Source organism: Phytophthora ramorum (assembly GCF_020800215.1).
Source record: "Phytophthora ramorum isolate Pr-102 chromosome Unknown Phyram_PR-102_s0020, whole genome shotgun sequence".
NCBI classification, from domain to species: Eukaryota; Oomycota; class Peronosporomycetes; order Peronosporales; family Peronosporaceae; genus Phytophthora; species Phytophthora ramorum.
Genome location: NW_027150666.1, coordinates 195,508 through 212,998, shown reverse-complemented (window position 1 = coordinate 212,998; position 17,491 = coordinate 195,508). Strand labels below are relative to the sequence as shown.

Here is a 17,491-nt window from a genome sequence, read left to right as displayed (position 1 = left end):
TTCCGTCTCTACCGAAGTCGTACAAAGGAAACACAGAGCTGTTAATCTGGGTCGACCTTTTCACCGTATACGTGATCGCGAAGGCTAGCGCCTCTCGCACTGCCCAAACGATCGCCGAGAACTACGAAGAATGCGTCTTTCGACGTTTCGGGGCCAGTGAGGTCATCCGCCATGATCGAGAGCCCGGTTTTATGTCAGATTTCTTCCGTGCTTTTAGCCGGATAGTGGATCAGAAACAGAGAGCTACGGTGGCGTACCGGCCGCAAGCCAACGGAACTGCCGAACGAATGGTGCAGACTCTAACGCGATCGCTAAAGATGTACGTGTCAGACGTGAACCAGAGAGACTGGGACGAGTACGCGGAACGACTCACGTTCGCTCTAAATACTGCCCTATATCGAGTTCGTGGCGACACGCCGTTGGTGGGATCCGCGATCGACGCTGGAGGCGGCGCTACCGTTAGGCAGCACGCGCCGACGCGATCAGGAGCCCCGTCGATGGAGGTACCACGTACAAGAACACTACCAGCGAGCGCGGGAACAGGTTCGCGAGCGACTGCGCGAGGCCATCTGAGGCAGAGCCAACCGACACAACGAAGATCTGCGGTCCCACAATATCGCGGTAGGCGCTCAGGTATGGCTGCACCTCGACCGAGTTAAGGAGGGGTATGCACGAAAGCTTGCACACCTGTGGCATGGACCTTTTCGTGTCGCTGAGATGATTGGCGATCACGCCGCACGTCTTGAGATCGCGGGCTCGGAGTATAGGATCTTCCCGATCGTGCATGTGTCCAAATTGAAGTTGGTCCGGAGGTTCCACGATCGTCCTGACACGTCGTTGCTTGTGGCCGAGAGCGATCGCCTGGTCTTCGATGAAGCCCTCCTGCCGGAAGACAGCTGGGAGACCCCACTCGACGAAGGCGAGTTTGAAGTGGAGAAGATCGCGGATGTAAGAACCGGCCGCCGGACGCGCTATGGACGAGTCCACCGAGATTTCCTGGTGTTCTGGAAGGGTTACGACGATCCAACTTGGGTCGATGAGGCGGACCTTAATTGCGGCGCTATGTTGCGCGATTTTGAACGAGGACTGGCCAGCCGGAACAGATTTGAGGTGATGCAGTCCCATGAAGGGGAAGCGGAAGGCCCCCTGCAGTAACAGGCACTGTAGGGGAGGAGGAGAATGAAGGATGTGCGGGATGGCCGCACATCGGAGGAAGGGGTAATTTGTGAATTGTGAGTTTGCGATCGGGGAAGGAAGAGGCCGATCGGGGTCGGGTGACCCGATAAAGAGGGAAAGAGAGGAGAAAGAATGTATTGCAGAAGCTTATCAAGACCTTGGAGAGGGTTACTTCACTCAGAATCGACGACGGACCGAAACTTACCGTCCAGACGTGCGATACGGGACCCGGGATGATCGCTCAGTTGTGTGCGATATTGGTTGCGCCAAGGGTCGGCAGAATCTGCGGTAGGAAGAGATTTGATCAAGTCAGGGGGCGCCCGCGTGGCTCCAAATCCAGGGTACCAAAAGCACCGTTAGTTTTGGCGCGGAAAATGAAGGAAGAAGAGATCCAGAAGCAGGTCGAGATCGCAGTGTCCGGCTATCATCCCAGCCAGTAAATGCTTGAGGATGGTCTGCCACCGAGGACCAGCTCGAGATCGACGCTGTTTGCACCCGAGCCAAACCTTAGCCAGAAAAGGGTTGGCCAACTTCATGGCCTTGGTGATCGGTAGCTTGTGGGTAGACTCCCAGAACGCTTGACGAAACTCCTCTTCGAATGCCGCGTACAACTGTACGAACTCCGCGAACCATCCTGTCGCATCAAACGATTGCGGCGGAACTGCCCGACCCAACACAATCCATGGTCGCAGTTTATACAACGCCAAGATATTAGCCTGGGTGATCAGGTCGGGATTCCAGGTGCCAGCAGAAGGAGTGCGGGTCCGGCGCGGGAATAGCCAAGATGGCGGACGACTCCACTGACGAAATAACGTGGCGACCGTCAAATGGCGGACGCTGAGTTGACGAACCGGAGAAAGAGGCCAAGGGTCCACGTCCGTACCCGCGAACCTTACAGGACTCCGGTACCCTGGGATCGAACGGTCCCGATAGATGGTGGTGGGATCGAGCTGACCGAGCTCGGCATCGGACAAGACAGCGTTCGCTGAGTCGCTGCTATCGGAGTCGCCCGAGTGGTGGTCGCCGACGGAGCTGCCTCCGGATGAGTCACCGCCATCACCGCCGCCGTCACCGCCAACGTCATCGTCATTGTCGTCATCGTTGCTGTCACCGTTGTCGCCCTCGTGGTCGCTGTTGTTGTTATCGCCGTCGTCGTCATCATCGCCGTCGTTACCGCCATCAGTGCGGTCGTCGTCATCATCGCCGTCGTTGCCGTCATCATTGCGGTCGCCGTTACCGTCGTTACCGCCATCATTGCGGTCGTCGTCACCGGCATTACCGCCATCGTTGTCATCACGGTCGTCGTCACTGGTGTTACCGCCATCGTCGTTATCGCCGTCGTCGCTGGCTTGGCCATCCGATCCACGATCGCTAGAAGAGTCGACGTTGATCGGCTTGCTGGGGGTACCTGCTGCGCGACGCTTCGACCGAGACAAATGTAATCGTCTACCAGAGGAACGCGATCGAGCAAGACCGGCGTTCAGAGCATCATCGTCGCTGTCGCCGGGTGAAGGAGATCGGCGACGTCGAGACTTGTGAGGCCGTTTACGACGAGACGATGGACTTGATGGAGAGCGACGGGAAGGAGGTTGGCTGGCGAGACGTTTCCGGGACGAAGTCTTCTTCAGCAGGGAGGGATCGCTGGCTGGCGTGGGAACAGGTGTCGCCGGAGGTACGATCGAGCCAGGTTGAAGTATGCTGGTGATGTCCGAAACGCGCCGTAAAGCACCGTCTCGCTCTGTGATCAGCTGATCACGCACGCTCTCCAGATCTTGTTGGGATTTACGGGCGGTCACGAGGTCGGTACGCAACACGGCATTGGTGCTGCTCAGCGGGTGGTTGGCGGCTACCGAAGATTGGAGGTTGCTTGCTCGCTGCTCTAGCCGAGCGATGGAGAGCCGAGCGGACGTGACTTGGTTACCTGCAAGAAAGAGAACGCGATTAGATCAACGGACGCTGAAGGACCGACACGATTACGTACGTGCTTGTGAAAGCTCGTTCCGAGCGCGATCACGTTCTTGCGTCACCCGTTGTAGTTTCGCCGCTTGATCGCTTAGATCTTGGTCGGACTTGTCCAGTAGGTCCTGCAGCCGTTGTCGTTCCTGAAGACTCTGGTCGAGGGCACGCCGGGAACCGTGTCGGGCTTGCGCCAACTGGTCGCGCAATTCGGACGCACGACGCTCGTGTAGCGCCACCTGTTGCCGGAGGATCTGCGCTGATCCCTCGGGAGCTTTCTGGGAGGTCTCGAGATCGCGAATAAAGTCGCGGGCCTGATCCAGATCGCGGTTCGCTAGACCTTGGGCTGCGATCGCCACGTTCAGCTGTGATTGGAGTTGGAGGGTGTTCGGGTTGACCCCAGGCGGAGGTAGAGCGGGGTCGCCGGAAGTCGTGCTGGCGACCGCTAATGCGGCCGTTAGACGCCGCTCCAAATCGTCAATTTCCTTTTGGAAGTCAGCGACAGCTTCCGCGTGTACGCGATCCTGGAGGCGCATACGATCACGGAGGTTGGTGAGCTCGGTTGCATTGTCGAGTCTCTGGGCCAGAGCTTCTCGGGTTTCCGCTAAGTCCAGGGTAGACTGCGCGAGACAATGGGACAGCTGATCGTATTTCTGCTGGACGAAGCAGACGAATGGGGACGCCGACTGAGCTGCTGAACGAATTGTGTGTTCTAGGTCCGCCACACGCTGTCGCAAGGCGAAGTAGGACTGCAACAAATCGTTGTTGCTGCGCTGGAGTGCATGAAACTCACTCTCGCGATCCAGAGCGGCCTCGACCGCAGCCAGCGATCTCCGGATGGTGGTCTGGTCCAGGGGCGGCAACGAGGAACCAACTTGGGGCAACGGTTCGACCGGGAGAGCGCCAGGCTGACCTTCGATTCGCTGGACAGGCCTGGGAGAGGCGGCCGGAACTGTAGCAGTGGCGTCATGTGCTGTAGGAACTGCGATGGACGGGTCCGAGGTGGTAGCCCTCTGCTGCGGCGAAGGAGATCGAGAGGAAGCTGACGTGGACGAATGAGGAGAAGGATCGCTTGTGGGATCTCTCTGATCCAGCGAGGAGTTGCCTGACATGGTGCTGTGGAGGTGTGGTGGCGAGGCGTGAGAAGGAGAAGTGATGAGTGTGCACGCCAAGACAGTTGGGCAGCCCCGGCATGTACAGGGGGCGATTGTGGTGAAGTGGATGTTGGAAATTTCGTGATGGACCAACGATGGGCTAGGATCGGACGGGACCGGACGTACGATCGGAGGTTGATGAAGACCGACTTTGGAGGGATTAGATTGGACCTGAGGGGTAGGGGTATGGAGACCCAATGGGTACAGTGGCGCCATCAGTCATCGGTGTATACCGGTATGCGGTATGGTGCGATCATTTCGATATGCGATCGTGGCCACAACTGCGATCGCGATCCCGATCGCAAATGTCGATCGGGGCGTACCACTTCGGTGGTACACCCGCAATCATTCCGGAAGTAAGGGATCTTTGAAGGTACCTCGGGAGATGGGTGAAAGAATCCAGTAAGGGGGGGGGGGATAGGAAGCTGAGATCATTGTTTGTTTTTACCTAATTCGATAAGAAGAAGCTTTCCCTTGCAACACAAGTGGCGTTCGTTCATTCCAGGCTGGGAAGTATATTGGCCCTCCTGACGACTTCGGACTCACCTCGTCGCGCAAGGTAATTACACGGGAGCCCCTGGATCGCTTGGCCAGGTGCGCAACCGCTTAACCCCCCCCCCCCCCAGAAGACCCCGCCATAGGAAGCGGCAAGCACGTAAAGGAACACACCCAAGGATACCCCCCACGCCGATCAAGCCCCACCAGGCCCCGATCGGCAGACCACCGACGACCGCGTGAAGAATACCCGCGTGGCCGTCACCCACCCATTCCCCGGAAGGAGCAGTCCAGCTCCCCATTCCACCTTGGACACCCACTCACGCCTTCAGTGAACACTGGAAGAGCATAAACCGCCCCGCCGTCAGGTACACAAGGTGATTACAAGATTTTCCGATCACGCCTGGTCAACGGAGTACCCCCTCCGATAGTCGACAGTCTGGGCGTACCGCTGGTAAGCCGGAGGTCACGACAGCAATTTTCGTGATCCCGGTTATCCACATAATCTTCATCCTTGATCCAGTTATCAGTGTCAGCCATTGAGTACTTCTTTCCAAGCTTTAACCCAGAGATCTCCATACCACCAAAACCGTGAGATTTGATAATCTTCTCGAGAAGTGGCTCATACTTTTGAACATTGTACTCCTGGATCTTCAAGCCGAGTTTACTAATGTAATCAAACATATTGTTTTAAACAATTCTTTCGGTTAATCATTTATGAAGTATTATACTTCCCCAGAGGGACTTTCAGCTACTGATACCGAAGCAGCAACGTGTTCATTCGTAAAGACAGTGCTTACATCGTGCTGGATACCCGTCGGCATCAGTATGGCCTCAAAATCGTACACCGTGAAGTGATCGATGTAGTGGTCAATCTTCATGGTGGAGTACTTTGTTAGCATTGATTTTATGGAATTCTGAGGCGGTCTGTAGATAGTTGTCTCTTTTGAGAAGCTCTCAATATTCACAGCTCATATTGGTTTCGCTTATGATTGTTAAGCAAATGAAGGCCATTTCACACTTAGGGCATTGATACTTGCTTTGAAGCATATCTGTGCTCTTAATGTACAGAGCGTGGTTCTCATGAAATAGGATGGCCATGGATTCAAACTCCTTGTCCGAGCGTCGAATACATTCAACTTTGCCCGATTTCACATTCATTGTATAAACACTGAGCGAGCCGGAAGCAGTCCTCCAGCTGATCAAATTGTTGAAGGTTAATACGCTTAAAGCTTCGGAATAGACTCAGAGTATAGATTATACCCTTGAAAGAACAGTATCGCTTGAATACCTCCTTCACTTGAGCCTGAATTCTACGAGGATCCTTCTTAGGGTCTTGTAGCAATACGATGCAATGCAATGGAAGACACATTTGCTGCTCGTCTTGGGAAAATTGATGACATGCTTGTTTTCGCGAATTTCGTTAGCAATGATAGCTTTGCTATCACCAAGAGCATGATTGCGATGATAGATGCAAATCTTTAAGTCAGTAATCGCCTTGACCTTGTATCCAGAGCTGGGGTAGTTAAACTGGTTAGCCTGTTCCATAGGCCTGATTTCTGGAATAATTTTCTTTCAAATATCAGACTTTCTTTTGACCGCAACAAGAGTATTAAAATGAAGTATTGGAGCGATTCCCGCAGCTATTCTGGGACGCCAAAACATAGGTTTAGCTCGTGCGCACAGATTTAGAAAAGGACGTGCCCATCCGCAGCACTCTGTTCCGCAGCTATTATAATATGAGCTACGAGGGCAACGGCGAGTGCATTGTGCTCATTCCGATGCTTGTACTCACCGCCGAAGGCCAGAGAGAGAGAGGCGTGATCGTCAGCGCGGCCAACACTACCTCACGAGAGCCGACCTCCACCCCGAGCCACGATATGGAATGGCGATGTACGGCGCTTGAAATGGCAGAGCGTTTATCACCACGAGCAAATTTGATGTTAGCTGCTTTCATTACTTGCTTTCGCACTTTGAACTCAGGTACGGTGCAAACAGGCAACGGCATGAGTTTTCACCTTCATTTTCACCTAACGCTAGATGAGCGTGGGATGCTGTCGAGTGGCTGTCTTCTTCATTGCTCAAAGCTCTTTCTTCGCCAACGTCGTTTTCCAGAGACACCTCTTCTTCGATCCGGCGCTGGATCTGACGGGCCACCGGGACATTTTCAGGGCACCTTGGATCCCCAGTTGGCTTCTTGACGTTTAGCAACGCTTGAAATTTCTTCTTGAGCGACACCAGTTCGCACCCTGCGTGGTTGGTTTCGACCGCATAGTCTTCGTAGCTGTGCCGCACTGACTCCCATTCATTCGCACCCGTCGGCAGAACATCAGCAATGAACTCCAGGAGGGTGACTACATCTAATTCTCGACGCCTGCGACCCTCCCGCGCCTTGTCATGATGCTTGTGGTTGGTGACAACAGCTCAAAGGCTTGAATAGGTTCGTCTACGCGCCTCCAAGTTGAGAATTCCCAGCTCCTGCTCGCTCCACTGGTGTCGCCCGGCCTCTGTGTCCACCTCCTCATCCGTAGTGGGCAGTCTGGAGTCTTAAGCTTGATGCGGGACAGACCTTGATGCGGAAAAAGAGTGTGTAGTAGCAAAATTAAAAAAAAAATGGCACCTAAGACGCCTGTCGTCGCCACATTAACCACTGCTGCCACCACAGCCACTGTTTTTGTGCAGGATCTCCAGCGCACAGTTGTCATTTTGAGGAATGCACTCCAAAAAACACTTCACGGGGTACGCTAGCGGACACTGAGCGATGCAGTAGTCATCGTCCAAGGTGTAGCCTGATGGACACACTTTGCTGCTGTTGAAAGACTCCATCTGCCGGTAGCACGCTGAGTCTTTGGCAACCCCGACAGAGGGGCCTACCCAATTACGGATCGTTCGGGCATGCAAACATGTGTGTCATCGACGCTCATGTGCGTGAGCGCAGCCACAAACGACTCGCAGGCGCGCGACACGCTGTGACTGGGAGCTGCGAAGATCTCCTCCACCAATTGCGACGCGTTCACTTGGTTCTTGATGAAGAAGCACGTGCACCCATCACGGTCAAACACATCACGTTCAACCACGTCTTACACATGAGCAACGTACTCGTCCTGCTCTCCCGGGGGGTTCATTTTCATTTCTTCCTCGTCGCCGTCCTCCTCTCTCAAGTAGCACATCGTTGCGTCCTCGTCTTCGTCCTGCTCTCCCGATGGGTACTTTGTTTCGTCCTCGTCCTCCCCCAAGTACATGAAGCAAGCAGTACGCCTCGAGGCCCATTGAAGCACCCGTCCTTCATCCCAAAGCTGCTCGAACCCGCGCTTGATGGAATCAAGGTGCGTCTGATCCGTGGTCGTCTGAAACGTCTCTGCATGGCGGGCTCCATTGAACGCAACCGCGCTGTAGTTGCCCGTGCCTTGTAAAATGAACTCACCGTTCACGACGGTCCACTTGATGTGGATCATAAAGGTGGGCACGCGCCCAGTCTTGACAGGGATCCCCGCGCCCTTAAACTTGCGTACCCAAGCCATGTTTTTGGTCTGCAGCGCGCTTCGCTCGTCGACGATCATGCGAACGACGCAGGTGAATAGCATGCTTCATCTCAGTAGCTCTCTAAACCTGACTACACCTAGCTTGGTAGGCCTGCTTTGGCGTAGGAACAGCGCTTGCAAGTCAATCATCGACTACCCTCGACCGCGATAATACGGGCGCATCAAGGACAACTGTTCTCCCAGCAGAAATCACGCCGTTGCGCTCTCCATATCGAGCAGACTGAACCACACGTCGAATGCGAACGACGAGTCGTCCGCGAAAGTTTCTCTCGTCATCGAATCCTGCACGACAACAAGTACGTTCCGCCGCAGTGGATCAGCCACTCGTCTGGCTGAAGCCCTTGAAACACAAAGGACCGGTCCCGTGCATATGTCCACTTGGAGTCGATATTGCTTCGTATCGCGTGGCAAGTGTCGCTCCAGGCCATCGACCGTGCAAAGTCGTCCCAGCACTGCGAGTGAGGTGGGGGGGGGGGGGGGGAGGCCTAGTCTCTCCACACCAGTTAACGCAGCGGCATAGTAGATGCCACCCGTCGTAACTTAAAGTCTTCCAGATCACTGCAAACACAACAGTCACAAAAAAAGCTACTATTTTTAGTGTGTCCACGCCACTCCCCATAATTCTTCTGCCGTAGTCTTCCGCACGCGGCACTCGGAGCGGCGTCTCTCTCTGTTCATTGCGGCCGCCATCTCGCCTCTCCGCCGCGCGCACGCCCCTCATCACACGCGCCGTCGTCTCGTCTTTCTGCTTGTGCCGTTCCTATCGTACAATTCGCATTCCAAGGCCCGCAATCTCCATCCAAGCTGAAAACATGTCAACGCCCGCTGTGTCCACGCAACCGGCGGTGCTGCGGCGCTTCCTGCGGGCGCAGAGCGTTTCCAGCATCTGCCAGGACCTGATGCCACGCTTGATGCAGCAATTACGGCGTCTGGGGAGGCCAGAGGAGGGAAATAATGCCAGTTCAGTGCCTCTGGAACACGTCACGGCCTTCCTGGACGCCATTTTACTAGCCCATGCCGATTTGGAGCAGCAGAGTGATGGTCAATTGCCGCCTGTGACGCGTGAGGCGTATTTCGAGCGGTTTAAGCCCCGGAGCAGCGCACAAGTGCTCTGCGGCTATCTCTTCCAGCGCAACGACATCGTGTTCAACTGCAAGACGTGCCAGAGCGACGAGACGTGCGTGCTATGCCTCAAGTGCTTCCAGAACGGCAACCACGAGGGCCACGACGTCTTTTTCCACCGCACTAGCCCCGGTGGCGTGTGCGACTGCGGCGACAGCGAGGCCTGGGCGCCCGAAGGCTTCTGTGTGCACCACGGACAGCGAGACGGAGACGTGACCAACAGCGAAAGCGCCGGGTCGCTGCCAGAGGAAATTGTGCACGTGGCTGACGCACTGTTTGAGAAAATTGTGGACTTTTGTGTAGAAATGGCCAAACGATCAATGCAGGTGTTTGACGCCGAATGTGTGGACGCGCAGGGCAGACAGACACTGCACCAGTTGAGAGAGAATATGCAGGAACGTGGATATAGTGTGGAGGACTCGCAGAAGGCGGAGAAGCAGTTCCACGTGCGGATCTGCAACGACGACGTTCATTCGGACGAAGATTTGATCCGCTCGCTATCGCAGAAACGCATCACGAGAGCGGAAGACCTTGTGCGTGCGATCGACTCGAATGGGTCGGAGATTGTAGCGCGGGATTTGACACTGCGGGATGCGTTGACGCTCATGCAGGCGCTGAAGAGTGAGGGGTGGCATGTATGCGTTGTACAGGACGAGTTTATTCATGACGAGGACGTTTTGTTGCGTGTGACGCAGTGGGTGAAGGCGATTTGTTCGCAGTCCAAGCAACTGCATGTGCTGTTCTGCGGCAAGCTCTTTGCTACGACTGAGGGTCAGAACAAGGAGCCTATTCAGGTTATGTTCCTGTCGGACCCGTACTTCCGCAAGGATATCGTTCTGGAGCTGTACGAATTGTATTTAAAGCTGCAGGGCGACAAGGACCCGAAGCTCCAGTTTTCGATTGTTTTCCTGAAAGTGTACAACCGCATGATGCTCAAGTACTTTTGTGGGGTGGGCACACGCGAAGAATCACTCTTTCAGTACGGCGTGCAGATCCTCACTACGCCATCCATTGTGCACCATTTGGCGAGTCTTGGTTTGCTGGATATGCTGCTGGATACAATCAATACGGCTCTTGAGATGGCACGTGCTCCGACGCTACCACCGCACCAGCACCAAGGAGTTCATCACACCCTGGACTGCGATCACCCGCTGCTAAAATTCAAGCGGTATCACTTTGTGATTGAGAATTTTGGCTATGTACTGGGCATTCCAGCTATGTCAAGTGCCTTACTTCTTCGTTCCGATTTACTGGAGAAGTGGCTCGATGCGCTTGCAGAAATTCAGGGTTTAGATCCGCAGGTCCGGATACAAGATGGCCGTGCGCACGTGACGTACGAGACGCAGTCGTGGCTTACAGCGTTTGCTTTCCACGCCAATGTGAGCAAGATTCTTACATTTATCTCGAAAGGTCTTCGCTATCATGAGGTTACAGACACAGAATCTCGCAACCAGGACCGCGAGCGCATGGTGTTTAACATGCTGGAAGGCTTCTGGGACCAGCTGGACCGCGCCGGTGTTGCCACAACTCGGTTACAGCTCTACACACCGCCATGCGGTAGGCTGATGGGATCACCTGTTTCAGAGAGGATCGTCAAATATGACGTGTCTACCCAACCGGTGTCCTTCCACTATCCACTCCACGGCCTGCTCGCCAGCTTCCTTATTGAAAGCCTATACTACGGCCCATCTCCGGCGCCAGGAAGTGCAATCCCATGGATCACGAATTGGAGTGTGCTTCTTGACAAATCTATGGCGAAGGTGCTTCAGCTAAGCGAGGGGGAGGAGCAGAATGAATTTGTCCGCCACAAGAAAACAATGCTGATCTATGGAATGATGGAATATCCGCTTCGCTCTCTGGTGCTCTGCGCGCAAATCAGCTGTGGTCTCTGGATCCGTAATGGCCAGAACATGCAGCGGCAGATGCTTAACTACACAAGCCCGCCGTGGTGCAGTGAGCTGCGAGACTTAGATCTCTTTCTCGTGCAAGTGAGCGCAACAATTGTGGGTTTCCCCAAATTCCTAACTATCTTTTTCGATCGTTTTGGCCTCTCCGAGTGGCTTCTTACGTGGGCAAACGTTCGCAACGCTAGCGACGAGAGCTCTGGTATTTCTGCTCGTGAAGCCCTGTCCGGTGGAGCGGAGGATGAAAAACTTGTTGCCGTGTTGGAGGCCGCGTTGTTGCAGCTTATCTGGATTGTGACTGAGCTCACACCGCCGTTGGATGCCATTGAACAACGAGATACGGTGCTGCGACGCGAGATCATCCATCGGCTAAGCCAACACCCATGCAGGCTGTCGGAGCTGCTGGACCAGACCACGTTCGTTGTGTCAACACCTTTTGGCGGTATTTCAGCTCGTCAGGAGAAGCAGCACCTTACGCGACTCGAACGTATTTTGGAGGAAGTGGCTGATGAGCAGGTTAAGCGATCTGTCATGGTTGCCCCTCTTGGTGATGGAGCTGGTGACGATAGCATGGGAGACGGCGCCATGGAACCCACGAAGTACATTCTGAAGAAGGAGTACTACAAAGAGTATGACCCGTCCTTCTATCACTTGAGCCGCTCCAGTCATGAGAAGGCGCAGTTTGCGCGACAGGAGGCATTGTTTAAGACGTGGAAAGTCGAGGATACACCGATTCCATTGGTAGCGCAGGTGCCACCTCCTCATGTATCATTAGGCACGGTCCGCTTCCTTGTACTCGAAAAGGGTCTACTAAACGTCTTGCGGCTTGTGCTGGAAGATGCCAACTGCTCTGCAGATGGTCCTTGCGAAGGAACGAGCTGTACCCCTGGAGTCAACAGGACCAACGTTATGGTGTTGTTGCGTGCAATCCACGTGATTAACTTGGTGGTACTTGTGCTGAAGCGTGGTGCCGGCGGTTCAACTCTCCCTCAACAAAATGAGATTCTATTACCTGAGAGCAAGAGGCGTCAGACGCTAGCACTGCTCCGCGGTGGCCCCGAAATATTTGAAGAACCCGATACTGCTACTCGTGGCAAAAAGCGTGTGAAGAGGCAACAAATGTCCAGCGAAGATGGTGATGTGCAAATGAGCAGTGATAGTGATCAGAGCGACCAGGGTGAAGTGATGGATCTGAGTATTATTGCGTTGCTCGTGGCGCTTTCGAAGGATATGGTAAAGCACGACTTCGAAACGTCGAAGTCGACGATCTCGGCTATCTACTGGATCCTGCGTGAGTTGGCAGCACTGGATCGCGTCATTCACGTCTATGTGGAGCTGAAGGTCTGGAGTGGTATGAAGAAACATGAAGAGCTGGTAACTGAGAATGGGATGTCCAAGGCGCAGCTCAAGAAGCTTCACCAGCAACGCGCTATCGAGGCGATGATGGCACGCCAAAAGGCGTTCGCGCAGTCGAGTGCCTTCGCTGAGATGGATGATGAAAAGGAGGACGACGAAGACTCCGGTGGATCTGGATCTGGAGTTAAGTTTAGTATGGACTCTGCAGACGATCCTAATCACGAACTTCCTGGGCATACGATTGTGTATCAGCCACCGCCTCCACCAGACTGTATTATTTGTTCGCAGAAAGAGAAGGACGAGCCGATTATGTATATCGGTCATGCGCAGATGACTCGGGTTAATGCTCATGCCCGGGAAAACCTCCCTGGTGATGTGGAGACTACAGTGGCCGACGCAGCAAGTAGCAGTGATAGCAACAACACTTTGTCTTCGTCTGCTACGGGGACGACCGTGTTCCCACCGCAGATTCATTTGTCGTTGTGTGGTCACGCTGTGCACCTGCACTGCTGGCAGAAATACTTCGAGTCAGTGAGGGCGCAGTCTCGGTTTAACCTGGAACACAGCCAGACAAACATCGCATTCGATGCGCACTTTGGCGAATTCCTGTGCCCGCTGTGCCAAGCACTTAGCTCGATGCTTGTGCCATGCCTGCCAGTTTGTTCCCCATTGACTTTGGTCGATCAGCAACGCGACCGCGAAGCCATGGAGCGCGTTTTCCAAGCCAAACAAGACACATCCAGTATTCTATCGTGGTTGTCGGACGGTCTTCCCACTCGGTTAGAATCGTTGAGGCCTGAAGGTGAAAGTACGAGCGATGATGAAGAAGACGAGGATGAAAGAACTCGCTTGCAGCGCCAAGATGATATCCGCGCTACGAACCAATTCGCAGTGTCGTTCCTGGAGGCAATGCTACGCTTTCAGCCGGAAATGGCTCATTTGGCAACTGCGATGGCTGCCATCAAGAAAGGATTTTTCTCAACTGGCCCGCAACTGACACATTTAATCTGGTCGTCTGTGGCTTCGATGATAACAAGCACTCAGCTTAGCGGTATCTCATCCGCCATCTATTCCCTGGAGACGTATGCATCTTCGTCACGGAACGGGCAGAAAGGAGGCAACTGGCGAGCGAATTCTGTGCCTCGAACTAATGGCAGTACGGGTCCTGCGACTGCTGCGTCCTCCTTTTCATCACTGCGAATCACGTCCATCCTGAATCCGGCGGTGCCGTGCTTAAAGACGCGGTTAGCTGTGTCGCTTCCGGAAGCGCTGGACCCCCAGCTGGATCAGTTTACTCCCAAGGATGACAGCAAACTGAACGTGTTGCTTCGCTCGCTGAGGCGCGTCCCGCTGCTCTTCACGAGCCGTCGACGAGGGTTCTACTCAAGTATGTGCTTTCCCATCGCACAAAACCTTCGTCTTAGTCTCTCGCCTGACCAATGGTTGCAGACATTACCGCAGGGGCCACCGCTGCAGCTGGGTCAGCCTATCCTGGGCCAGGATTTGTTTTACCTCTGTGTGGCGATCTGCAGCAGTATGCTGACGACGAAGGCGGACATCTTGCTCACTATTCGATCTGTGTGTGTTTTGCACATGGCTCAAGTACTCATCCAGCTCGCCCAAACAGAAGCAGAAGACGAGGACGATTGCCTCGAAGAAGAGCAGAACGAAACGGAGACAAGACGTCGCCCGACGAGCGACGACGCATCTCCCGAACAAATGGAGGAAATGCAACGAGGACTCGAGTCGCTCATGGAGCGTCTCGCACAGGAAGCTGGCGTAGATATCGTTGCAAACACTGACGACGAGGATGCAGCAGCCTCTTCACGCCGATGTCCACAAGGACGTCAGCTCCAGCTGCTGTTTAAGTCGTCGTGCCTGGCATTTATGCGGCAGGTTACCCTTTTGTGCCGTGCGTTCTTCCGAGGCGAGCAGGACCCTGACGCGTCGTGGAGTGCCAACTTTGTGAGCTCCTTGCGTCTCAGCACCAACTATCACGACATGTGCCAGCAGCTTGGTTTGGCGAGGATTACTCAGCTACTAGCGGATGAGGCTCTTGTTGATTATCTTTTGCGAGCTGCGCGAGAGCTTCGTGTTCGTCCTACAAGCGCTGTTGTGTCTGACGAAGTACAGCTGCGCTACAAGCAGCACGGTCTCATCGACCCGCTCGTTGACGCACTTCGGGGAGCAATCTTGGCGGGAGGAAAACAGGCTGGCGATGCTGCGACGAGGGAAGCGCTGGTTGCTCGCAGTAACCTGCGGGAGATACCTGCGCTGCCTCTCCGCCTGGAACTGGACGCGCAGCAGCACAAGAACTTGTTCCACTTTGCGAACATTCGGCTGGTGAAGCTGGCTTCGTCGTACACGGATCTGCACTCGGAGGTGCTGGGCAAGAGCAAGTGCAAGCAAACGTGGAAGACAGTAGAGAACCCAGCCATTTGCCTGGTGTGCGAGCAGGTTCTGTGCGCAGGTACAGAGTGCTGCAGGAGACGCAGCGACGGCATGGGTGCCTGCACGCACCACGCCATCACATGTGGCGCTGGAGTCGGTCTTTTCTTCCTCATGAGGTCGTCGTCCGTGCTGCTCGTGTTCGGCCCAAGGAGCTCCTACTTCGGCTCGCCGTATCTCGACATGTTTGGTGAAGAAGACATCAACGTGCGTCGCGGCCGGCCGCTGTACCTGAACGCCAAGCGCATGAAGGCGCTACAGGCGCTGTACGCGAATCACCAGCTGGCCAACGAGGTCGCGCGCAATCGCCGCACCTCCGACCAGTACATTCGCAATAACTATTACTGAGCAAAGAGGAGGGGACGGCGCTGGCATAGATGGCCACGCTCGAGAATCAATACACAAACACCAAGTAAATACTCACCGGCAACACTACACGTGCGTTTGTGTATTCCTAGGCTGCTTCTTGCAGTAGTGGCATGCCTTCTTACAGCTTGTGCGACCGGAACGTCGTGTCGCCCATTTTGAACTTGAACTTCTTGCCGCGGAACTGCTCCAGTGCGGCATCGGCCGAGCTGCTGGCCGCCGACGAGAAACCGCGCTTGCGGTCATCGTCGGACTTCCGGCCGAGCCCACTGTTGGCGTCAGACCCGTTGATGTTGCCCCCACGGCCTCCATTCATCATCATTCGGTTCTTGCTGTCCTCCATCATGAGCCGGAGGCTCTCGTAGCCACCAGCCCAATTCGCAGGTTTGTCTTGAACGATGTGCGCCACAGAGAGAGGAGTAGCTTCCCCCCACACCTTTCTGTACAGGACAATGAGCGCCACGCGTAGCCTCTGATCCATCGCGGCGGTCGAGTTCATCAAGCTCCACAACTCTTCGACGATGCGTTTAGCAGAGCTGCTGTCGTCGCGAAGCTTGCTCAGATTGGGGCGATCGAACAACGTCAGTATCTTGTCCTTCTCCGGGCTCTTGAGAACGAACGACGTCGGCTCCTTCATCTCAATAGAATTCATCAGACCCAGCGTGTAGCTGTGATCCCACGTCGCCAGCACTTCTTTTCCGACTCCGGGTGGGAATCCGCGCATGCAGTTCAGGCATACCTGAACAGCAAACAAGCGGATTCCTGGAGACTGTTCTGCCTTCAGCAACTCACAGAGCCACAACATAGCCGCCGTGGCGCCATACGACTGCGAGAGCAAGGAGGATGATCCCTTCGCCTTGGCTCTGCTATTTGGCTTCTGCTGCACACTTGAAAAGGTTAGGCCCATGGTCGACGAACTGCTTTCTCCAGCACTCGGTCCGTTCGGATCTTCAGCGAAATACAATCGAAGGATACTCTCGATCGCAGCCTTGCGCACCAGGTTAGAGTGCTTTGGTGAAGCGAATGAGTGAAAGTTCACAAGCTTCTCCTCGCAACGCCCGACAAGCACAAGGTTACACAGTGCCTCCAGACAGCATACCGTGATTGTTTTGTTGTAGCTGGGCTGAACTTGGTCATAGTGGAGATAGCGCAGGATCTCGCGCACGACAAGAAAATCTCCATCGTCCGCCCGCGCAGGCTGGTCGAGGCTTAGTACCGACAACGACAGCACCAGATTACCAATGTAGTAACAGTCATCAGCCACTTGCGATTGGTCACCCATTTCCACGTAGTTCTTCGAGTTGTCGTTCTCGGTAAGCAGCTGCAGCAGGAAAGTCTCGATCTCTGGAGGAGACTTGCTATTCTGTGCACGGATCATTGCTAGCGCCTTGGGAATACTCTTCTTGATTTCGTACTCTCCAGCTGCATAGTCCTGCACCTGAATCTGCTTACTGGAAATCGACGCTTCCTGTGCTCCCAGAGCTTCGAGGATAACCCTACCACCGGACGGCAAGAAGTAGTTGGGCAGCGGCATATCCGTGACCCGGTCGAAGAAATGCTCCTTGAAAATGCGGAACAGGTTGTGCATACCCTTCCAAATCGGGAGCTGTGTGTTCGCGTTGGTGAGAGGCGCGTGAATTGACTGCCATATACCGAGCGATTGAGCAGCTTCGGCACGCAGCCGTCTGGAATGAGTAGTGAGACCACTCATGCACTCAGTGAGCACTCTGCACGACATCACGTTCGGCTTCTCATGCGGCCGATGAAACAATGCTAACGCACGAGCAGCGTGCACACGTGAGCCGACCTTCTTGTCAGACAGCAGCTGCTCCATCCAGTTGAAGTCTGGTTGGTGCATTACCACATGCCGCAACCACGCACAACCTGTGTCGATCTTCACCCAGAATACAGGTGTATCATTCAGACCCATCCCAGGACCACCGACGGACACTGAGTCGTCTGGGTCTGCAAG

At 54.6% G+C, this 17,491-nt stretch overlaps 2 protein-coding genes across 2 annotated transcripts; one reads left to right on the top strand and one right to left on the bottom strand.

Moving 5' to 3' along the window:
• Positions 1 to 9,135: 9,135 nt before the first annotated feature.
• KRP23_14112 (E3 ubiquitin-protein ligase UBR1) lies at positions 9,136 to 15,501 on the top strand (the record flags this gene model as incomplete). Its single annotated transcript, XM_067884904.1, has 1 exon — positions 9,136 to 15,501. The coding sequence occupies one exon, from the start codon at positions 9,136 to 9,138 to the stop codon at positions 15,499 to 15,501; it is 6,366 nt and encodes a 2,121-aa protein (XP_067737666.1).
• A 139-nt stretch (positions 15,502 to 15,640) lies between these two features.
• Positions 15,641 to 17,107, bottom strand: KRP23_14111 (Transcription initiation factor TFIID subunit 2; the record flags this gene model as incomplete). The annotated part of the gene is made up of 1 exon (XM_067884903.1): positions 15,641 to 17,107. One exon carries the CDS (start codon positions 17,105 to 17,107, stop codon positions 15,641 to 15,643), a length of 1,467 nt encoding a protein of 488 aa, XP_067737665.1.
• Between the last annotated feature and the right edge of the window lie 384 nt (positions 17,108 to 17,491).